Source organism: Bombus huntii, chromosome 4 (assembly GCF_024542735.1).
Source record: "Bombus huntii isolate Logan2020A chromosome 4, iyBomHunt1.1, whole genome shotgun sequence".
In the NCBI taxonomy this organism is placed as follows: Eukaryota; Metazoa; Arthropoda; class Insecta; order Hymenoptera; family Apidae; genus Bombus; species Bombus huntii.
Genome location: NC_066241.1, coordinates 2561038 through 2586062, shown reverse-complemented (window position 1 = coordinate 2586062; position 25025 = coordinate 2561038). Strand labels below are relative to the sequence as shown.

Sequence of the window (25025 nt, the reverse complement as noted above, 5' to 3'; positions counted from 1 at the left end):
CAGTTAGTATCTCTTCTATCGACGACTATATAACACTCTTTCATTCTGTCTGTTTCGCTCGCTCACCCTCTCTGCTTGTTTTACGCTCTGTATTTATATATGTATATCTTTATATATATATATATATATATATATATATAAGGTATATCTATTATATATATATATATATATATAAGAAAGGTAATTCTGTATATGCTTATGATTAATAATCTGCAGTAACTTTGTATTCACACACTTGCCTCGTAACATTAATTCGAATATGTAATAAAAGTCTCTCTTCTTATGTTTAGGGATTAATAAGAGAACAGACAATATTATTTAATTTGATATTGTTAAGCAAATAGAGATTTAAATGAAACAACAATTTAATTCATTACTTGATGTTATATTACCAAGTTTGTTATCTACAAAATAAAAGATTCAAAACTTAGTCAAGAATTCTTCCTGTACAAAGCATCGACAAGCAATATACGGTTTAACGGTATCTTAACTTTATATATATATAACGTATTAAGCAAACGGTTTATACACAAATGCGTATTATATGCGACAGATCAATATAAAGTTGCTATTTTACTTTTATTTGCCTTTTGAAATTAACGTGAATGACACAGATATAGGAGAAAGTTATAAGGTTCTTTTTGAATAAAAATGGTTGAGTAGAAGCAAGTATGTAAACAAACTTGACCTAGTAAGTGATCCCTCTTACTTAACAACATCAAGCATTTCTTTATTTTAGCCATTTATTCTTCATTTCATCATTATTATTTATGTACAACCAGCTTAATATCTTGCTATCAGTAATAAGTCTACTAAAACTTGTGTGCTATTGGAGATGATGTGCGCCCGTGGGAACTTATATAAAAAATTATTTTTTGATATTTTTGATACAGCGGAGTGATTTTGGTGTTACTTACGAATTATTACGTCTTTACCTAGTAACTTATACTGAGATCTCTAGTAGGTTAATACAATCTATCGGCCTCCCTTAAATATTACAAACCTTATCACATATATAGAGGTGTGTATATTAGTACTTATTACTTTTTATACATAGATTCTATTTAAATTGCTGCCAATGATTTCTCCTCATATGTACAGTTATAAACTATGTATTATACAATCATAATGCCTAGCACACACATTCCTCCTTGCTCTCTTCCATTCTCACTTTCATTCCTATGCCCATCTTTTCTCTTACACTGTCTCTCTTTCTCGCTTTCTCTTTGCCAAACTCACGCTCTTAATTCTTTATTCTTTTTAATTCTTTCTTCTTAATATCTTTTTTTTTTTTTTTGTTTTAGAATTCGTGTCACTATTGAGCTCGTTACTTTAACGCGACGCAATTTCATAATCAGAGGAATTCTTCCAAACATTCGAAGACACTTGCAATTGGTCAGTCTAATGGTACAATATAGACAATAATCGAGCAAAAACAATTAAGATCATAGCTTTCATTGCTTCATCGTTTAGCGAAGAATTCATCATTTCTGAGCGATACGGTTTTGCGTTATCAACTACACCCAGGACACGAAAGATTAAACAAATAGAAAAATAACATATACAAAATATCGTTAAAAGCGTTGACTGGAAGATAAACATATACTAACTGTACACGAAAATATTTAAACTATTGCAAACGACTTTCTCTTCCATGAAAAATCATGTTTCTGGTTATATGATATTTCTGGACAGAAAAAATCGATTATGTTTAACACGACATGACATCTCGATGTTTTCTTTTTTCATATCTGCTAACATCTTATGTCATATATTACATCGCATTATAGCGTACCACGATCATACTCGGATATCAAATATATTGAATTTACAATTATATTTGCCAATACACGCCAATACACACATTCCCGAAAAATCTTGCTCGAATACCGATAATGATAAACGTTAATGAACGAAAACGGCATATTTATTACGCTTACGTTTAAACTTCATTCGATTTATATCTAGGACAATTCCATTATCTCCTGGAAACATCATTTTATACCGAAAGAACACTCTAATTTACAAGAACAGAAAACACGATCGATCATTTCTCGCTTTCGCTTATTTCGCAATTACTGACATCCTCGCGAGAAATTGCCCTATCGCGTTAAGTGCATACAACAACAATTAACATATGGATGACTAAATCATTATACATGCTAAGACGCGAACGTCAGTATCGCTGTAAATAGATTGCTAGAGGTCGAGAGCCAAGATTTCATCGTAAATCTTGAATTTTGATTGACAAACATCCGGAAACAATTCCGGCATGTAAAATAAAAAAAAGATGTAAGATAGTCTACTTAGTATTGCTAGAATTAGTACTGACGATCAACGAACGTGTGATCGTATTGATATGAAAGCGCACACAACACATGAGAATAAAGAGCCATTCCATAGATGGATACTTATTATATCGCAATAAACATGTTTCTCGTCCATCTCCGATGTACTTAGCAACGAAAACAGGATTACAAATATCGGTGCGAATATGATCAGAAATTTTTCCTCTCCGTTTTATTGCGTCAATCATCTTTCGAACCGTTTACCTGCGATCCTGTTTCCTCGCGCGATATTTCAATCGACCAGAAACAACCACATCGTTATACCCGACGAATACTTCGAACGATTACTTACGACATTATGGTTCAATCATTACGTTTTTCCAGTCGGTGCATCGATGCGCTTGCACTTAGAATTTACGTTTCTCTTGGCTGGTCGTAATTTATACGTAACTAAACAAATCATACACACGCACACATACAATCAACGTTACTTTACAAATGTGAATACTAATGATCGTGTATCTTTCGTGATCTTTAGCATTGATACGCCTCCTACGCTTTCCTGTTCGTCATCTGGACACGTACTTCCACATCAAGTCCAGTTGCGATCGTTTAGAAAAAACCCGAAAGACTATACGAAATAAATTTAATGCGACAAAATCAGGTCTAGAGGCGTGTGTAATAATAAATTATTTGTATACGCTTTAATGTCGCTAGCTACGGTCATCTTTCGGCGAGGTACATAGAAATTTAAACGCTAGTCAACTCTTTTTGTCTGATCGGTCGTGCCTTTCGAGAAAGTTTTCTTTAAAAATTTGTCTTCAAAATGGCACGGCCGATTTTTAAAATGACACTTCCTTTTTAACGACACCTCTAGACTTCATCAGGTTTTTCAAAAGCTGAATTGTACGATACCATGATAAATCGTGTTAAAAGAAACGCAGAATAAATAAAATTAAACGCTACGTATCGGTGATCTACCATCAATATCGTGTACGCCTTGATATAAAGCGAAAACAACGATTACTTGAGTGCTAAACGAGCTCATTCTGATAATGTTGTAACCATCGTGTATCGAAGTATGTACCAAATTGCGTATACGTCCTTCTCTGAATATCATAAAAGATCTTCGCATTGTTTGCAGTTGCAAAATATTTGTTCTAGTATCACGTAAAAAGTAACATGTATTTGTGAACAATAAACTCTTCCGGATTAAGATAAAAATAAAATCGAACATGTTTTACCACAAACAGCTTATGCGAACTTAGCGTTTCTTTAACTCCAAATAAAAACTCATTTGTCACGCTACAATAAAGAGAAAGACATTGCAGGTTTGAAAAGGCTCTTAAAAAAATAAAATTCCTTTTAATGAAATAATTTAATGATAATATTAATATTATTAATAATAATTAATATTAATGATAATAATAATAATGATATAACTTACATAATAACTATTGTTATTACGTAATGTCTATCCACTACTATCGCCATTATTATCGTAACTTCTACAAATTCAAATACTTCTTTAAAAATGAATCCGTTTGTAATAGTAGTAGAATAATAGCAGCACGCAATAAATTCGAACTTCAATCAGTAATCGGTTTTTCAAATTAGATATCGTTTTTTGTACTTTTTTTGCCGATTGAATGTTTCTACTCGGGACACGCATTATTACTGACAGATCACGTACAACATACAAAAGGCCGAGTTCTTTTTGTAAAATTTTAATCATGACCCCTTGAAAAAAATACCCTTTGCATCTTAATAATTTACTTCTCACCCTCTTTCTAATAAATTCTTTCACACAAACAGTTCATTTTTGTCGAAAAAAAAAAGAAAAAAAAGAAAAAACCCGTAATTCTTTTCTAGATAATATTTCATTTACGAGTCGGTACCGTGTTACACTTTCTGTTTCTGTGATCCTAGAGTATACCAAGGATTAGGTACATGTGTGGAATCTGATCTAAAGGTTGGTAGGATTGATACTACATCATTCTATAATCACCTTACCATTATTCGTAATAATTGACGATTTTTTTCTAAGGTGAGTTTACAAATATTTCTTTCCTCGTCTCTCTTTTTTCTTTTTTCTCCAAATCAATCGATTGGCCCTCTCTGATTTCCAAGTCAATTGAAATCGATATAGATCGGGCTATCGTAATGATTAATACGATTAAATTCATCAATGTGTATCTCCGCATATTAGGTATATTTTTTTCTATAGTATTGACTTAACAAGCCTATCTATTTCGTGATTACAAATAGTATATATTCATAATCCAGAAAGAAATATGCAATGAAATTATTAGTAATTGCTAATAATTATATGTATTATTGGCAGAAACACTGTCTATGTAATCCTACCAACGATTAATGACTGAATGTGGAAAAATATAAAACTTAACTAAATATACACACAACTTTTACTCTCCCCCCATGCTCTCATACTCATCCATTCGTTGATCGCACGTAATATATACTCTCTCTTTCTCTCCCTCTCTCTCATACGCTTTCTTTCATTCACTTATCATCTTCTGTATAATATTTTTTTGTTTTGTTTCCAAATTTACATAAAGTACAAACTTATGAAACCCGGAAAAATGTAACACAATAGTCAGTGTAGCATTTTCAAAGTATTGTGTAAGTATTTATCTAATTACAGTAGGTCACACTTAGGTGTCCGTCGATTACACACAAGTTTTCCATCATTTGATAAACTGTCTCTTCTGATTCACTCGAACAATGAAATCAGGGTTTTCCGTTGGAATGTCCCAACTCGCACCACCATTGTATTTTTTTACTGTTACACCGATCTTTTATTCAGTTTGTTGTTATTTCATTATTATTTCTTTATTTTTTATTATTATTATTATTTGTTATTGACTGACGTATATATTAATACGTTTCTTCTGTATCGTCCAGCGCCACACATTCATCCAAGTCCTGCCCGGTTTCAATGGATTTACGATGAGCGGCAAATAACATTATAACGATTCCTCAAACGCAGCCATCAAGTCACTTTGCATATTCATATCGATCTGTCCAGCCATCTGAAATAATAAATATACCCATTCTTGGCAAACTCGTCCACAACAATTGTAAACGAAAGAAAATCGACTAGCGACTAATTCTTTCTATAAAACCATTCTTTCACACGTTCACGCCAGCGTTGCTGCTAGGGCCGCATATTATTATTAATTAAATTTTAATTTCTATTATTTAAATTTTCAACTATACGGCAATTTTCTCTAGTTACGAAAGTGAAGAACTACATTTTTGGTGGTACGCACCGTCTGATGGAACATTCGAGTATGAGCCACCGGCGATGCACGCCGCCTGATGGGAGACTCGAGCGTGAGCCACCGGTCGTACTCGCTGGCGTGAACATGTTAAATATTTTCTACCTTGATTTTAATGATATTGTTTCTGTCTACTAGTGCTGTACGTTTGAATCTTGTTATATATTTATAATAGGTAAAACTTTAAAGGTGATTCTCTCACGAGATATGAAATATCCGCGCAGATAAAAAATTACAGTGAAGCTTACCGCTTCGCGCCGTCGTCGTTCTTGTTCTCGTAGTCTTTGACGTTCTCTTTCAGCTGCAGCCTTGTCTTGACTGGATGAATGGCTTGGACTACTACTATCAGTATCGACAATAGCTTTGACCTCTTCTGCCCTTGATGTAGCAGTCATTACGTTTCCTTGTTGATCACCAACAGTTTTCCTGACCTTGTCTAATGCATCTTCTTCTTCTCGTTCTCTTCTTCTTTCGCTCTCTTGCCGTAAGCGCTCTCGTTCTGCTTGTTCTTTCTGTTGTCTACGCATTTCTTGTTGTTCCAACAGAGCTCTTTGCTATAAAACAAAATTAATATTCATTGCAACATGTATGTATCTTATTTAGATAAAACGGAAGAAATAAGAAAATATTGTATTAAGTAAACACATATACATTATGTTCAAATAAAATTATTGTATTATTCACAAAATAAATATCATTCATACTAACCCTATCTTGTTTTTCCTTTGCTTGCTTTTTGAATGCTTGGAATGAATCCTGTGCAGCGCTTTTCATACTACTTCCTGCTGCAGATTGGGGACTCGATGCTTGTGCTAAAGATGACCATGATGAAGCATTTTTCACATTTTGTTCTACAGTCTGCGTAAGATTAACAGAGAAAGAAAATTAGATACGGAGATAATACAGGAAAGAAAGAAAAATACGTAATTGAACGATTGTTACTCTACCTTGTTTTTAAAAGCTGAAGCAAAATTCGACACAGGATTTTTCGAATCAGGCGGTGTCATCTTTTTCTCAGGCATGAGCTGCGAACTCGAATGATTTCCCATTGGTGGCATTCCTGTACTCATTTCTGCAAAAAGAGCTCCGGCTAGAGCAATAGTATTATATATTCGATTAGTAAGCAATTAATATAGCAGTCTAGAATGTGAACAGTATACATTAAAGAAAGACAGCGGGGATTAAACAAATTTTCAACAAATCTGATGCATTTACTTTACAACACCAGAAAATACTAGGTTCGCCATGCAAGAAGAAAAATGAAAAAGCATTATTTAAAATATAAGAAAGTAGAAATTTTAGTATCAAATAGAAAATGTGAGAAATAATTAGAAAATAAAAGCGATCGAATGATATGTACAAGTATAATGAATTAAATTTAAACATAAAGATTGAAACTTGCTGCGGTGTAACATAGATATGCTTTGTAATGCATGCTTTAAACCTAAATTAATTATAATACATACCATCCATAGATTTTTGTGGTATTTGTGACTGAGGAACTGATATCGATTTTTCTTCTTTCTTGATTGGTATTTGAGATATTTGCATTGGCATAGAAACGATGGGCATGGGATCAAAAATTGAGCCCATTCCACCCATATTCATCCCCATATTAAGACCAGCTATACCATTATTATTCAACATATTAGGAGGAGAATTCTCACGCTTAATATTGGAAAATCCATTGGAATGCTGTTGCGACATTGTAGCGTTATGAGAATTTTGTATATTGGTCAATGGTGATGTTGTATTTATCATACTCTCTAGTTGATTGTGCATTGACATATGCGTGGCCAATCCTTGTGACAAATTCATATTAAGATTTGTCATGCTAATATTTCCCAGATTTAAATTAGATGCCATACTTGCAGGCATCATATTCACTGGTGTTTTTACATCAGGCAGTAAATTTAAATTTGTATTATTATTTGTTGTATGTGGTGTTTGAATCATTGGTATGTGCGACTTTTTTTTTAATGACATCGTTTGTTCCAACGACGTTTGCGTAGTAGGCACAGGAGCTATATACAAAAAGAAAATTTTATAAGAACATATTGACGTATGTTTTGTATTATAAAAATAAAATAAAACAAAACATAAATCTTATTAATTGCGACAATGCCCGTTCAATTGCGACTGATCTCTGCAACTATCTGGATAGATGTTATATTTGTATGGCTTGTTCACCTCTAAATAAGTTTGGAATTAAAGTGAAAAGTATCGAGTGTAAGCAACATATAGAGGATGCTTGCTTAATATACTAAGTAAATAGTTCTATAGTCAAATATTCAATCGATCAATCGGTTAAACATCGCTGCAATTAAACGGGTATAGTGCTGTATGCAGTACAATAAAACATATACCTAGAGTATTGTATGGTTGCAAAAGGTCTGACTGTTGTGTTAAAGTTGCCCCGTCTGTAGATACAGGTGCGTTTGCATTTGGGAAAGAACTGACGGATGTTGGTGGCTGCGGTGGCTGAGGCACAACCGGTGAAGCTACTATAGAATTCGTATTTGTAGGTGTAACACTCGGTGGTGGAGTTGGTGGATTAGATGTAGTAGCTGGTGGCGGTGTAGGTTTTTTTACAGGAGCAGTCGTAACCATAGCCGTGGATCGCGGTGGTTGCGCTGGCATGGATGCGTGACCTGCTACAGGCATTCCTTGACCAGTTGTAACAGTTGCTACTGCCACAGACTGTTGACTATTACCACCTAATAAAATTATTGTAAATGTGAAATTAATATAACGTATAATTACAGACATAAAATACAAAATTTGATATGTCTTCATGAGAGTGCGACGCGCTTTTGATAGTACATACGCCACAATGCTATAAGTTGTGATAAAATATTTTGTCGAATGGTGTTTAGTAATGTATACATGTTAAAGTATTAAAACCTCCTTGAAAATTATCTTGTCTGTAAATACAATCATCACTTGATCATCTATATGAGTATTTTCCGTTTTGAACATTAACATTAATTTAATTCACTTAAATAATTCAAATAGTTTGTACACACCTTGTTCTGAAGAAACGTTGCTAGATTGTGTTACAGTTGGTTTTGTTATTGGTCCCGTAGAATTTGTTGGAGGTTGATTGTTCATTAAAAGACCTCCAGTATGATTCAATGTAGGTGCCTAAAGAGTGTACTGTCATTTAATATATCATGCATAAAAGAAAAAATGTTTTACTATGTACTATGCACTTTACTATGTACTATGTACTATGTATCCAGGAAGATTCAGATATAGAAGACAAATATAATATCATTTATAAAAAATACGTATATGCATGACTAAACGTATATGACTAAACTAAGTACACTATACGAAACATGAATGTAATTATCAAAGTAAGAAACATAATTAACGTGATTATAAATATACTTCGATTATAGTATTTGGTTGTGACAATAAAGAAAAAAAAGAAGACATGGAACGAGTTAACAATTAATCGATGCAAACATTGTGATCTACTGGTTCCTACAAGATAAAATCTTACCGATGTAACTGTAGTCGTTGTGGAAGGTGGCCCTGCGCTTGGTGTGTTCTTCTTTGCTTTCTTTCTTGGAGGACGATTGGAAGAGTTTCCTGCAATTGAATGTAACGTGCATCTAATGGTGAATACGTGCAATCAACTGTTTTCTCGTTACAAGAGACAGATTGATGAAGACATAGTGAAATGCAGTGTGCAGAGGATACCAATCATGAACGCTTGTTTTCAGAATTTAAAAAAATTCTCTCAGAGAATGCCAGCTAAATGTTATATATATTAGATACAAAATCAAAAGACTTTGAGCATATATTTTCTAATAGATTTTATTCATATGCTTATATTATAATTGTATCACTGTGTACAACAATGTTAATTTAAATATCTCAATTGTATGACTTTTTGTGTGGACACTTTCATCTTAATGATCTCTTTATATTAAAAAATTTTAATGCGCCGAACAATTCTTTTTCTCATTCTACATAAAGTTAGTTGTATTCAATTCATTTATGAATAATTGCGTGTGCATATATATATATATATATATATATACATATATATATATATATTATATTTTTTTTTTTATATATATACATATATATGTATACACATCATAAATACATACATACATATCACGCGCACGCACATACGTTCACGCTCACGTGCAGCGAAATTGCCACATACACATATATATAACGTCATATATATGTATGCGAGGAGCACGCAGTTCCCACGAGAATAATAATAATAATAATAATAATAATAATAATAATAATAATAATAATAATAATAATAATAATAATAATAAAATATAATATAATAATATAATAATGATTGTTACAATATAATAATCATGACAGTGACGAAAATGATGATTACAAAGTGTTGACTACAAAAACCATCAAACTGCCTTTGTTTCTTTTCCTTTCCTCAGTACTCATACAGTGTATTGTAATTGTAATTGTAATTGTAATATAATATAATTAATGCAGTGTAATAAAATTAATGCAAATAAAAGTGACGTAAATAGTACAATCAACTTAAACATGAATGATACAGGAGTCTCATACTCATACAAGCGGTTTCAAACGTAATTTCAAGTCGCAGTTAGCACAATATTGAGATCGGTGGCAAAATGCTCCTGCTCGATGTTTGTACGATATCAGTTACAAGCAGCAATTCTAACACTATATTCAATCTGATTCATGCTCGTAGATAAATCATATTCATCTATGGAATGGTCGATAGTAAACTACAATTCACAGAATGTACAAATACAAGACAAAACAATTGCAAGAGGAAATAACGAAGAGCGAAGAAACATCGAGTAGAAGTTCCAGCATATCTTAATTTATATAATATAGTTAACTGGACCACCAAATGAGCCAACCCCGACTCTGTACGATTTTGAAGAATCAATATTTTTCATCTTTTTTACTTCATTCATCTACTATCTTTGTATATGCATTTAAAAAAGTTCTCTCTGCCCTCTCTGTCGCCTCTTTTTCTCTTAACTTACAACTATTATTAATATTTTATGATATATTAGTTTTCACTATGTACAAAACGCGTATGCTTGTGTTATTGTTGATATTCAACACGTAATACGCACAAAACAGATGGAACGCACGTGTGATTGTTGAGAGCTAGAATAATTAGTGGTTTTAAATAAAAAGGATATCTCGAACCTCGATAAAATAGCAAGTTCGTTGAATCTGCTTTTGCGTATAACGATCTCGAAGGAAGAATGACGTTCCAGTCTAAAGATGCGAAAAAATGTTGACGCGTGCTTTTATGTGGAATAAATGCTACAAAAAATTTCGGAAGGCAATATCAGTATTATTATAAAATGCCCTATATCTCGTGTTACAAGCTAATGGTGATTGTATTGTAGTAGATGCATAGTTTCTATCTAATTCAGCACACGCCATTAATTTGATCTCACATAGTCTAACTAATTATTTGGAATTTTTCTATTTACTTTCAGTATTTCGAGAAACATAAATAGTAGGACTATTTTGAACAACGTTTTGTATCTATTTTAATGCTTATAACTTTTTTAGAAATCAACGAATAGTTTCCTGACCAATTATAGTTTCTTTTCACAAAATTAGTTATAATTAATTTCTTCCAACTTCATTCTTTTGCTGGAACAGTAAGTACGCTGCTGGCTGTACGATTAATGATAACATTAAATTGTACTGAGTGCAAATTTGATCACTTTTCTTTTTTTAATGTTCATGTTATGCAACAGTTTGAAGCGTGAAGTGCTTTCTCGAAAGCACCTTCAAATCTTATATCAGTTACGTCCATAACGTCTCACGTATATTATTTACTATATATAAGAACTAAAGTTCTTCTTTTTTTACATGATATTTCAACAAAAACGCTATCACGGAGCAGATATTTATACATAGAAATATAAAAACAAAATATCACTAAAACTAACTTCATTCGAACTTGTGTAAAAGGTTTTCTAAAAACGTTTTAATAGGACGGGTTAAAATTAATGTTATTTGAGACTTTATAACACGAATACTATGAACCAGTTGCATGTGTTATGTATATTCAAGAAATGTATTACTGAGACGAAACCAGATTTATTTTTTATAAGGATAAGTATTCTTTTATATAGCAAGGTATGTAAAACCACACCAATCTACATAATTAATAATTATTATCCGACATAGTGATATTGATTTAGTAAAACGAAACTGTACTAAACTGTAGTTCAAGTAACTTTAAAAATGAAAAACTGACAATAGCTATCAATGAAGAACTAGTGGTAAATAGAACAATGAAACGACGATTAGCAAAGCTTAGCGGAGTGCAAACAATGTGTTTGGAGGCTAGGGTTCCTTGTTTGTATTGTAGACCACTTCTTCCACCTGCTCTCGTTCCTAATTCTTCTATAATTGTCGTCAGTTCTCTCTATTCATTAGAAACAGTGTATCTACCTTTATCTGTCTGTGTTGTCAGTTTGTACACTCCCCTTGCCGTTCTCTGATATGTCAACATAAACCTTGTATGCTCAAAGTCATTAATCTCATAAAAAATAAATGAAAATTATTGATTGTATCGCATATCACTTTCTCCGCACACTTTACATTTGTTTTGTAACTATCGTTTACTCGAATCCATGTAGTTAAAGGAAGAATTAAGATTTTAGCTTAATTTCACCGTTTCATCTAAATAATATAGTGTACTATTATACCAAAGCGTATTTATGAGGTGATAAATCTTAGTAATTGACTTTTTAAAGGAAGCACCACTTCTTTGGCTTTATCAAAATCAAGCTAATTGAGAAATGGAAATCATTATATGAGGTAACATTAGGTAAGAGTTTCTTAGGAAATATGTGAACTCTGAAATTGTTTGCGGAGACAATTAACACGAGAGTGTATCTAATCAAAATCAGTATTTGACGCGAAAGCTGTGGATTATAATAACCTTAGAATGTGGATTTGCAAATCCAGCCACCAATACACATTGTCTGCATTTGTTTCCCGTGTGTATCATAATATTACTGCCTAATTTGTTTTTCTTAAATATTAACTATTAAGTCCATAGTCTAAACTGTGGAAACAAATATAGTGTTCAGAAGCCTAAACACAGTTCTCACGTCACTCAGGTAATAAGTGCATATTTACACTTAATGTAATAATGACGCTCCTTAAATATCATTGTACTATCTTCTGAGAAATGATACGACATGAATGAATCAATGTGAGAAAACAAACTTAATGATTTAAAAAACACAGTGATACAAGTAATGCTCTGCTTATCAATTAATGTAAATAAATATTAAATTTGCAAGAGTTAATATATTGCATGATATCGCTTGGGTTACGTAGGGCCATATAATTGTCAGGAGAAGCTACAATGTATACTCCAAGGTACTAACATTTGACACTACAGTCCTTGTAGCTACAGTTTAGTATGTTGTTTATATATATTTTATGCAACTTTCTTATGTTCTAACTGCACAACCTTACTATTCCAAATGTCTGATCAGTTTTAAAACACATGTGTCCTTACACACTTTAACATGAGACTGCAGTGAAAAATTCAGTGACCTTAAATAGTGAACTATACTTGACTTTCGAGCAACAGAATGTATTGTCAACACCGACAGGGCAAGAGAAAATATAAGTAATCATCTTTAATCAATAATATAATTTGTGAAACAAGCTGGCATGGCATATGGTATCCTCTAAACACAGTCTGCACTCCACTAGCTCACCTTTTTTCTTACCATTGCATATTGTCTAGTAAATTAAATAAAAATTCTTTGATTGCATCAAGTTTCATCAAAGATTTGATGCTCAAAAACACTTTCAAAGATACGTTTATTTAAAAAATTATACGCAAATGTAAATAAATCTATGGTTATGTATTTACGCGATATCAATTTCATAATGACAATAAGTATATTTTCGCGATGAAACTTGACACCATACTCGTACTTGCATTAATATAACGCAGCACTTAAGCTATACGAATAACGCCGTCCTAATAAATACAATTAATAAGCAAGATTTAGCAGCTTAAGAAGATATTTGCGATGCCTTTGTGCAGTCGAACCCTCGTTTAAAAAATCTTTTTATATTTACTTTCCAACATCACCACTGCATATATTGCATCAATAATGTTGCACTAGTATATTCGATTGTTTGGTTGCCAATACAAAATTAGTTAGGCACAGAGTTCAAGTTATCTTTTCTAAATATTAAGTCATCGCCAAATCATGGGGTATTAAATGCTATTATCATTTTCTTGTATAAGAAGATACAAATCTGGTATATATTCTTTAAGTATTCTTTTCTTTTCCTTTTTTTCTTTTTTTCTTGAAAACTGATGATTAATAGATTCAGTTAAAACTATGTTAATAATAACACAGTATCTTTTAATTAATAATCTATTCATAAAAATACAATATATAAATTATAAATGTATTATGTCGCATGCAAATTCTTTTTAGGAGTTTAGGTAGTTATATAATATTTATTGGAGATTAATGATATTAGAAAAAATAGTAAATAAATAAAATAAAAGCAATTTTACAATAACTGAAACACAAGATAAATCATGCATAAACAGTAACATTCTCTTTATGCGATAGAAATAACATCAAAGTAAAACAAAGTAATGATTTTATACATATATCTGTACCTTTTATTAATATATAGCAAGTACCCACATGAAATGGCGAATAACCTTATTTGAAATAACTAGGAGAGATTCACGTCTATGATTTTCATATTTCATTTAAAGTAATAAGCTTTTTCATAGTTAGTTTAAACAAATGTACTTGACAAATCAAAGAATATACAAGTATATAGGGATACTATAAATAGAAAGTATAAATAGAAATGTACAGTTTATAACTAATCTGTCGTGATATGACAAAAAAGTGAAACATTAAAGAAAATGAAAATATTGAACATTAAGTGCTTACTAGAGGTTTATAAGCATATTGTCTTTATAATATTTATGAGCATAAACGTGAATAGAAACCTGTGCTCTAGAGAATAAGTTACTAGATAATAAATGTTATGAAAATTTTTGACTAAAAATATTCATTTTTTAAATAAACAGTCGCAAATAACTCCATAATTTTAAATCTCACAGAAAAATTAGTTCATATTTCCATGAAAACTACTTATTTTTAAGTAGTTTATTGTTCCCAAGTAAGGGTCTAATAATAGCAACAGTTACATGAGGTTTATATCTAACCTGCTTCACTGTCGCTTGAATCACTGGAGCTCGAAGAAAGAGAACTACTGCTGGAATCACTATCACTGCTACTACTGCTCGATGCTGACAATCGCGAAGGCCCACTAGCTCCTCCAGTTCCAACTACATCGACTGATTTACTACTGTCCTCTGTTAAACAAATTTGAGAATAAATTTAGATATTTGTAATCACTTTATGTTATAATATTCTATCTTCATCTATAAAAAATAGAAATACAGGCTTATATTATAGTCAAAGTACCAACCTTTTTTAGCTGTTTTCTTAACATTGCCTAATTGCCCTGTAACATCTTGTAATCTTTTCTCTAGCTCCTGTTTTTTCTCTGCCATTTGTTCATCCTTAGATTTACCACTGACTTTTTTATCTATGAAGAATACGAAAATGTCGAATACATTAAAAATGTATATAGATAAGCATGTATTATTTATTAATCGAAGCTTCACTTTAAAAACTATATGAAAATAATGAGTATATTCAAATAAATTATAATAATTACTTAATAATCCTGAAATAGTAAATTATAAGAGATATTATATCTCTATCAACAGTAAATACTACTAATGCAGTATTATTAAGAATTAAACCTAGTAACATTTATTTTATTATATCTTTAAACTATATCACTTATTCAAATATATTTTTATATTTTAATAACTATAAAAAATACCCTAGTAGTTTTAAAATAATAAAAAAGAAAATAGAAAACCAGATAACGAATCTAAATTATAAAACTGTTGCAGAACCTAAAATAAATCTTACGTGGCTTTTTTCTAAGACACGAAGCGACATAGCTTTCTAATTCTCTCAGTGTGGATGGTTTCAATGTTTCAAAATCAATCTCAATTTCATCTGGATTGGAATCTCTTAATGAAGGCTCCCGAGATTGTATTATATGCACAACACGTCCTAATTTATCTCCTGTAATAAAAAAAATTAACAATGTATTCTGAGAAAAAATTTCTTACATTTCTTACATTTAAAACGAACTTTCATATTTATGTTATTAACTATTCATTAACTATTATTACTTACCAGGTAATTTATTAATATCCAAACTAAGTTGCCTTTTCTCATCATAAGACATTGGCTTAGCATTATCTTCATCTTCTGAGTCAAATGTAATGGGTGGCGGTTGACTACTAGCGTTTTTCTTCTTAGTTCCAGCCGATCTGCTATTTGCTTTTGGCCTCTTATTTGCAGTATTTGCTGTTGCAGCTTTCCCAGGCCCTCTTCCTTTTCCCTTTGGCTTAGCATTTGCCGCCGTTGGCAGATGATGACTCATGCTTCCTGTTGCATGAGTTTTATTAGGTCCTACCGCTATTGCAGGATGATGAAGATCACCACCCATACCACCAGGCATTTTTAAATCACCCGCTCCCATTGCAACACTGGCTATACTAGCACCAACACTATCAGAGACACTTGGGATTCCACCACTTGGTTTCATTAGTTCTTTCATGGCACCAGTATGACTGGCAACTAGGCTACTACTTTTATTGCTCATTGGCCTTGACTTTGTCTTATCTGGTTTCTTTTTTTTACTTTTCTTTTTACCACTTTCTTCCACTAATTTCCTCATTTGTTCTTGCATAGCTTTCAGCTGTAAACCAAATTCATTTTTTTGTACTACATATATATAAAAAAATTATATCAATATAAAAGATTAAAAAATACCTCTTGCTGTAAAGCTACTAATTTTTGAGTACGTTCTTCATCTGAATCATCACTCTCAGAAGAACTTTCGGATCCGGAACTGCTAGCACTACTACTGCTACCTTTCATGCCAACCATACTTCCCATTGGTTCATCCGGAATTTTCGCATACCTAATTCATTAAACGTCTCATTTCATTAAGTAAAATAGGAAAAATAAATAAATTTTAGCATAGATATTTGTAAAAACGAACCTCATTTCAAAAACATCTTGAAGTTTCCTAGCCATTGCAACAACGTCATGGTCAGGAGGATTGTATTTATAACAATTAGTGAATATGAGTCTCACATCACTAGCGAACTCTTGCGCTGTTTTATATTCACGATTATCCATTTTTGTCTGTAAAAGACCGATTGTGTCAGTTAAAAGCACAGATTTTTAAAAGAATACAATACAAAATCTAATCTAAATAGTTTAAAAAACATTAACCTTTACAGTACCAAGATCCATTGGTTTCTTGATAATATCATGATAATCGTGGAGGCCCAGGAGTTCTGCATCAACCGGTTTATAAAATGGCCATGCATATCCCTGTACACAATTACAAAGAGTATAAATTATAGATTGAAGGATAGACTTAATGTTCTTTCTATTCATATATAAGATTCATAATACATTACCGAATGTTTCTTTGAGAATAATTCTTTCAAAATCTCGTTACAGGATTTCAAAGCTTCTGAAAGCTTTTCTTTCGACTTCCCAGTAGTATGTTGAGGCTGCAAAATAATATTTAACATAATAAATACAATTATGAAAAAATTAAGAAATTACATTATCAAACGCCATAAATTGTAAGAAAAAAAAAGAAAAAGAAAAAGAAAACAGAAGAAAAGAAAAGAAAAAAGATATCAACTCATGAAAGCATTTTTAATTTACACTGTAACCTAAATTGGGAAATGAACAAAATATATGTCGGAGATGAAAGGACATCGGGACTTCCCTTTTGGAATATTGGGAAAAACCCCAATAATCTAGTCCAGACTTTTACTATAGCTACATTTAAGTAGCCACGGTCACGGGAGGGACGTCTACCTGACAGATGGATGGAATGATTATATGGCTTTCCTTAAAAACAAAGATTGACCCGAGAGGTGGAGAGAGAGGAATACACAAGGGCAGTTCCACTTGGATTTTGGTAGAGTTCAGGCAGATAAGTTTCACTTGTACGTGGGGTTATACGTGTATCATATCGCATTCGTCATCCCGTGAACCGTGGCTACGTTCAGTGACCCGCTATGTCACTTCGAGCCCAAGCCCATCGTCATGAAATCGGATTAGAACATTAAAACTATATCTCCGACATATATAAACAAAAAGTTTATATATAAAAAAATATTAAATATTAAAATAAGACAAAAAATTTGTATGCTCTTTCTATTCTTTTTTTTATATATATACATGTATCTAAAATGAAATGACAAGACAACACAAATGAAAGGAAGGACCATGAAGGAGTAGTAATAAGTGTACCTGTTGGGCCATTGCCCCGATCAGAGGCATGTTGGCCTGGTGGAATGGCACTAAGCCGTCTTCCGCTTGCCTCGTTGGCTGAAACAGCCATGTTACGAACTCTTTGTTAATGTATTAATGGATGATATGATTACAGCATGCAAGGAATAAAAATAGTTGAATATATATGATATTTTAGCTTATTCAAATGATTATTAAAAATTTACGTATCCATATTACTGAAATGATAAACTCTTTTTTTTGCTAGAATTTTACTGTTGTATGCAAAGCGAGGCAAAGAAGTTTAAATTTTGTTTTTTTATAGATAAGCTTTATACTGCCAACGTTTTTTTGATCAAATAATTTTTCTAGGTACGTGTGATTAAATGATGAATAGGTTGTACGTTCAATATGAAGATAGTATGAAAACATACACATAAACGCTTCGACATTTTAGAAAATACTTAGTTGCATGAATACCTTATTAAATAAACAAGATATAACTTTTACCTTCTTTATTTGTCGGCCAGACTCTCGCCTTGTGGGTATTTTGGCATTTTTAGGATCCAGTTTATATAGAGGTTCGAAAGAATTCGCAGTAGGAGTTGTGGTATCAGCCTTTCTCTTCACTCCCTTTTTAAGTTTTGCTGGTTGAGATGGAGGCATTACCGTAGGTGCAGTGGGAACTTGTGGAGGAGGAGGCACAGCAGAAGCTGCTTGTGGATCCATTGCTGGTTGTGCATGGTAACCGCTAGTTGGAGGGACCACTTGTTGAGGCAGAGAGTTATGTGTAGCCATGGGGGTAACTCCCATAGTTGATGGAGGAGCAATAGTAGTTGTATTAGTGCTCCCAGGTACAGATGCAGGTGCTTGGGTGCCAAGAGGAGGCATAGGAATTACACCTGTTGTCCCAGCTGATGTAGCTGAAGGCGTTAGGCTATTTGGTACACTGGAAGTAACTGCAGCTGCACCAGAGGAAGGTCGACCTCGACCTGTACCTCCTGCAGCCCCTGCCACACCACCTACTGGTGCTCCAACTCTGCCAGCTTTCTTGCCCTTGGGTCCTTTTGGAACTGGGGGTTCGAGTTCCACCTCCTCTTTTGGCATTTGTGCAACCTAGTTTCGTTGATATTTATTTTAAATTATCATATATGTACAATTTTTATATATATATATATATATATATACACACACATACATATGTATGTATAAAATGTTAAATAAGTGTAACTACCTTTGTGAGAAATAATTTTTCGAGAGCTTGTGCCATAACCACAACATCTTCTCCAGGTTTGTTGTAAACATAACAATTGGTGAACATTGTATTGAAGTCTTGAATGCATTCTTTCCCACTCCAATAATACGTATTCTCTAATCGTTTTTTGATTGTGCCCAGATCCATTGGCTGCTTTATAATTTTGTGGTAATCCTATTAAATTTACAAATATTTAACTGATTTGCAAGTAATTAATCAAATTCTATTGAATATTTATAATGTTAAATTAATGTTTAAGGTGTCTTCATATTTTTATAGCATTCTTAATATTTAGGTAATGAAATAAACACTAGAAAATAAATATAAAATCCACATACTGGCAGATTGAGCTTTTTCGCATCTACAGGTTGCTGGAAAGGCCACGCAAATTGATGCTTCCATACTGGCTTGAGTACACCTTTCTGGAGAAATTGCAGTTGATTGGTAACACGTCCTGGACGATTAGGTGGAGGCACAACAGGTGGTTGGACTACACCATTCACAGGTTCCACGGGTGGCTCATCACGTGGTGGTGGCTCCTTTGCCGGAGTTGCTGGCGTAGTCGTTGTCTTACCAGGTGCACTTGTCTGCATTATCCAGTTTATACATATGTGTTTTATGTCGATGTTACTTTATTTCATTAGTTAGCTCTATAACTACTCTTATTATGTAATATTAAATCCATGAATAAAAATAAAATTCTCCTCCAAAGCGCAAATTATACCACTACTTCTTCTTTATATAAAATCAACATTTAGTAATTAAAATTGCAAATTATATTGCTATATAAATCATGCTTTGGTATTCTATTACTTTTATTTTTATAAAACCTTTATCTTAATAGATAAGAATAGAGGTTATTGTTTTTAATAAGAAAGTCCCTCAAAATTCTAGTAGAAATTGTTTAACACACAACAAAGTTAAATAATTTGATCCATCTATTTAGTAGAATTTCATTATGGTATATAAATTTAGGAATAGTAATAAGATTCGTGCATCATAAAAGTAGATAAACCCATTCATGCAACGAGCGAATTAGGCTGCTAAATATTTAAATTCCATAACCACAGGCAAGCAATTTAGAATTTCTTTTAATAGAAGTCTAATTGAATATGTAATAAAAATATATGTATGTTACAAAAATATTTCCAACTGAAACATAATGGCAACTCTAAATCATTTCATACAATCATGCAATTAAAGCATAATAAGGGGAAAAAAAAATAGATAAAACAAAAATAAAATGAAGTTGAATTAAACGAAATGAAACAAACATAAATTTTTTTTCTATTAAAATACTCTACATATAGAGAGTATATACAAATTTGTCCAAATTGTATTTTATACGAAATGACTTGCAAGCTTTAAAAATGTATATTATAAACATTTAATATCAAATAAAACTAAAATGTATCAGCAAAAAGTATCTTGCTTCATAAGTAATGCACAAGAAACACAATTATTAATATATATATATAATAACCTTATATTCTTTTTTTATATTTTAGTCTATCTAGTATTAGTTTACTTGTACATAATTTTATAAAAATATAGAAGCAAGATCAAAAATTGCTCCTGGTACAAATTTGGAGCTGCCATTTTATATTTTAACCATACATATCCTAGTTGAAACGATAGTCAACAAGGAATCTCACCTTCGGTATATTACACAGCCTTTCTCGCTCCTCCACATCTAACTGTAATTCATACATACCATTCAATCAAACAGCACTTGATTTTATTACATAAAGAAAAAAATTATGCTCAACATAATACCATGAGTAAGGACATAGTACATAAGTACAGTTGAAACAAGTTTGATTTTTATCCCAAATAATGTATATAGTTTAGAAATAGATAGCAGATATAAATTACAGCAATAGGAGGGAGAATAGTTAACAGTTACAAATCTAAATATCTAATTTAAAAAGCATGTTTAGTTTAAATTTCAATATAAATTGTGTCCCTATTTAGAAATTCTATACTAAGAATTAAAGAAATTTTATATAGATACTACTCACAAGACTATATAAGGCATTTAAACAAAGAAATAAGAAAAGTAATGTAATTTATATTTAATATAATAGAATATAATGAAAGAAAACTTGTTCTGCTTCTATAAGAAACAAAATCTTTAAAATAAAAAATAAATTGACGAATCTCTATATGCTGTTTAGCACATTTTGTCAACTACATTAGGGACACACAAAGGAAATATATGTACTGAATACAGCTTTTATATATAGCATTAGTAGATTAATAAGCAAGCTGCATTTTAAATTAATATTTCATGAAAGTTAATCTATAGCTTACCGAATTATTTTGCGAGATAGTGTCCACCTGCTGCATCTTGGCTTCGCTTCTGCAACAAAAAAATACAAGTGCGTAAATAAATTACAAAAACAAACATTAAAGGAAAGGATTAAAACATTCAGTATCAAATTTTACATCGCATTGTGGGCTTACAATATCTTGATCTTTTAAATTCACTTGTATATATAACCTATTCTACTTTATCATTGTAACATAAAGTCACAAAATACCACATTTTTCAATGCTTTTCATAGATCAGTAACCATGTTTATAGCCGTCTCTTGAAATTGCAGGATTCATTACACGAGAGATGTTAAACTCCAACTGATACAAACTTCGCATTTCATGAAATAACTAGGTGTATTTTATAATATAAGGCTCATCTAGTCCACGGTAATGAGCTTCACCTACCTTTCCGACATATATGGTACATAAATGCTATGCAGCAGGTAACTGCCTTACGTTGCTGCTTGACGCTATGAGGCTTCATCAACAATCGAGATGGCAAGGATATATTCTGAATCGAGCATGGTAGCTCACTAATTGCTTGCCAAGATGATTGCGCTGCAACCAGGGAGATTGGTGCCGTGGAGGCATAACACTACTCAAGCCTACCAAACGGTAGTACTTTGAATGTCAGCCCTGTACACTGATGTGAGACTCCGTACCTCCAGCCAAGACTTGCGACATTAGCAACATCTGGATAACATAACAACAGGACCCCGTATTGTAACAGCCCCATATTGTTTTATCGCTTTAGAGCAAGTTAAACATTGATATATTTTCAAGTTACATGTGTATATGTATGTATATATACACATCACTATAAATTATTTAACATATCATGCAAAACCGAATGTATAAGATACATGCTCGACATATATTTTTTCCATTTTACTAAACATAAACTAGCAATATTTATCATCTACCGTACCAAAATACGTTCAAATTGCTCTGTTAAACCTTTCCTGTCAATGAAGTTGTTTATGAAACTTTTACAACTGAAAACTATAATTTGTGAAACAGTAATATAGAATGCATGTATCAAAATAAATAACGCTTATTAACATCCAGATACTTATGAAAGGTGTTCTTTGTGTGTTTGTAAAAAAGAATTGTATCTCTTTGCAGTAATCATAAAAAACATAAATGTAGCTAGACTATAATCTTTTCAGTCCTTCTTTATAACGCTATATTATCATTCTTTTATTATTATTCTTTTTATTATTATTATTCTGATGTAAATAACATACGACACAATTAATCTTGATTTTAAAATATAATTAAATCGTACTGTAAATTTGTTCTTATATATCTCATTATAAATACATACATAGATAGACAATTGCAACCTTCCAATATTATACTTTATATAAGGAATCTAAAGCGTCAAGTTAAAGACAAAAGAACAATTTGGTACAACAAAGTTACGAAAATTCAAAATCAAGAAGATGTACGTAAATAATATATACAAATGCTAAAAGTATAAGATAAAGAATGAATTGATCAGAAACAGCGTGTCTAAAGCATAATACTTTTGACACACAGTGATATCTGTAAATGTATACAAAAATCAACGTGCATACCCTATTGTTCGAAATCAGTATAAGCCAAAATGGAAAGTTTGATAAAAGTAGCACAAATAACTGGTACACTGGTATAGAAAGTGAGCTGACTATTAAAATAGAAAATTGATAATACATAGGAAAAAACGATGTTGTAAACGACCATAAGATCTCTCTGATGGGAAGCAAGAGCTTCTGCAATGGTGAAGAGGAGCATTGCCAGAACAATCCATGCCGCGAAGACGTTCTACTATTGGTATTCGTATCAAGGGCAGAGATAAGTGAAGAATTCGTGGGTCGAACAGGTGCTTGGTGGTTAGAAGTTGTTATAGTAAGAAAGGAGAAAGGTGAGATCCTCGATACGAGCGATACGAGCGATACGAGCGAGACGAGCAAGAGACGACGGTAGAGAAATAAACGCGGTAGATGCGGGATTAGAAAGAGGAGGAGGACAAGTAGGAGAAGATGACGAGGGGAAGGGTAGCAGACCCGCGCCCAGCCGATGCACCCAGCCGACGCACAACAAACACGAGCAAGCCGCCGTGTGAGAATCTAGCCGAGCGCTCGACTGGCACAGAAATCATAATGTTTTTCATAGCGGAAAATTGTGGCGCGCGCGGAAAAACCGGGCTGCCTTTTCACTCACTCACACTCGATTTGCCGTAGGTTTCAACATGGCGGTATGGCCGCTCGGGAAAGAAAGCTCTCAAGGGCCCGCCGCTACAGCCGCCACTTACGCACCACCACGACACACACCAAACGCTATACTTATCATCAACGGATCCAGAAACTTGAAAATCATTTGTAATCACTTACCTGATTAATGGAAGTCCACTTTTCACAGGAATTCTATCGAAAAACACTAGCACTCCGTCTTGGACACTGGGTCGCACTGCGCTTTCTCCCTGCTAACTAGTTTGGCTGGTCGGTGTTATGGCCGTCGCCGAGTATGCCCCACCGTATCACTCACTCACTCTCACTCGTGCGAGCGCGAGCGCTCGGTTCGCATACGCGACGAACGCGGACGCGGCCCGATCAACTAGTTCCACACACTCACGAATAAGGACGTTAATCTCTAACACTAATATCGTATCAGTGTCCCGTACCGAGCTCCACCGACATTTTCCTCAAGTCTCGTACAATCGGATGGCTTTCCGTGCCCATCACGATCTCGGATCTAGAAACTAATGATCGCAGCACCAACAATGGCTATGCATTCTTCCGCGACGTACTGAATGGTTCCGTTCCAACATTCCTCGAACACGACCTGTCTATCCATTCTCCTCGCTGCGCCATCACTTCGAATTTTACCGAACTAACTCGAACAAAAGCGCGCCAAATTCAACAGATCATTGCCTAACTAGATTCTATTTAACAAATCTTTAGTTTCTACAGCTAGATATATCAATGTTAGATAATGTATCATGCTAGATAATTCAATTGTAATTACATATTTCAGTTTAATAATTTACCATTATTGGAAATCGCTTGTTTTACTGAAAATGAAGATCTATTTAAAAATAACCGTGTATACAAAATTTATTCGAAAACATATTTATATTGTATTTTCCTGTGTTATTAGAGTATTTAATATAAGGAAGAGAGACTAGGATTTACAAGGTATACCATAATTAAACGATTTTATTTTCAAATTAAGATTGAACTTTATTAATTAATCCAAAAATTAATGGTTAATTTCCATCGTTCCATGTCCAGCCATGTACAATTGCATGTTTGCATGGTTGAAGTGATAATTTCATAAATATAAATGTTAACAGATAATGATAACGGAAAAGAAAATAAATTTTAATATTACCGTAATCGGTTAATTTTCTTATTTAAAACATAACGTTAAAATGTCTTAACCATCGCGCAAGTCGTGG

At 32.7% G+C, this 25025-nt stretch overlaps 1 protein-coding gene across 6 annotated transcripts; it reads right to left on the bottom strand.

Moving 5' to 3' along the window:
• Positions 1-709: 709 nt before the first annotated feature.
• Positions 710-24407, bottom strand: LOC126864579 (bromodomain-containing protein 2-like). Of its 6 annotated transcripts, none has more exons than XM_050616032.1 (24): positions 23959-24407; positions 21989-22276; positions 21578-21626; positions 20920-20961; positions 19603-19851; positions 19244-19438; positions 18520-19125; positions 18031-18108; positions 17181-17276; positions 16990-17091; positions 16754-16899; positions 16522-16672; positions 15880-16447; positions 15607-15765; positions 15092-15211; positions 14826-14975; positions 9099-9187; positions 8617-8734; positions 7957-8307; positions 7057-7614; positions 6538-6680; positions 6299-6448; positions 5839-6144; positions 710-5341 (listed from the first exon to the last, which is right to left on the bottom strand). In XM_050616032.1, exons 2-24 carry the CDS (start codon positions 21997-21999, stop codon positions 5276-5278), a joined length of 4503 nt encoding a protein of 1500 aa, XP_050471989.1. In that variant the 5' UTR covers positions 22000-22276; positions 23959-24407; the 3' UTR covers positions 710-5275. The 6 variants fall into 6 exon arrangements, with proteins under 6 accessions (XP_050471989.1, XP_050471990.1, XP_050471994.1 ...); XM_050616033.1 differs by having other exon boundaries at positions 6538-6662; XM_050616037.1 differs by lacking the exon at positions 18031-18108.
• Positions 24408-25025: the final 618 nt, after the last annotated feature.

Coding starts and splice junctions, on each gene's coding strand:
- LOC126864579 (XM_050616032.1), bottom strand. Junction 19,126..19,243: donor AAAAATTATTTCTCACAAAG/GTAGTTACACTT, acceptor CAACGAAACTAG/GTTGCACAAATGCCAAAAGA. Junction 6,449..6,537: donor CTTCAGCTTTTAAAAACAAG/GTAGAGTAACAA, acceptor AATCTTACGCAG/ACTGTAGAACAAAATGTGAA.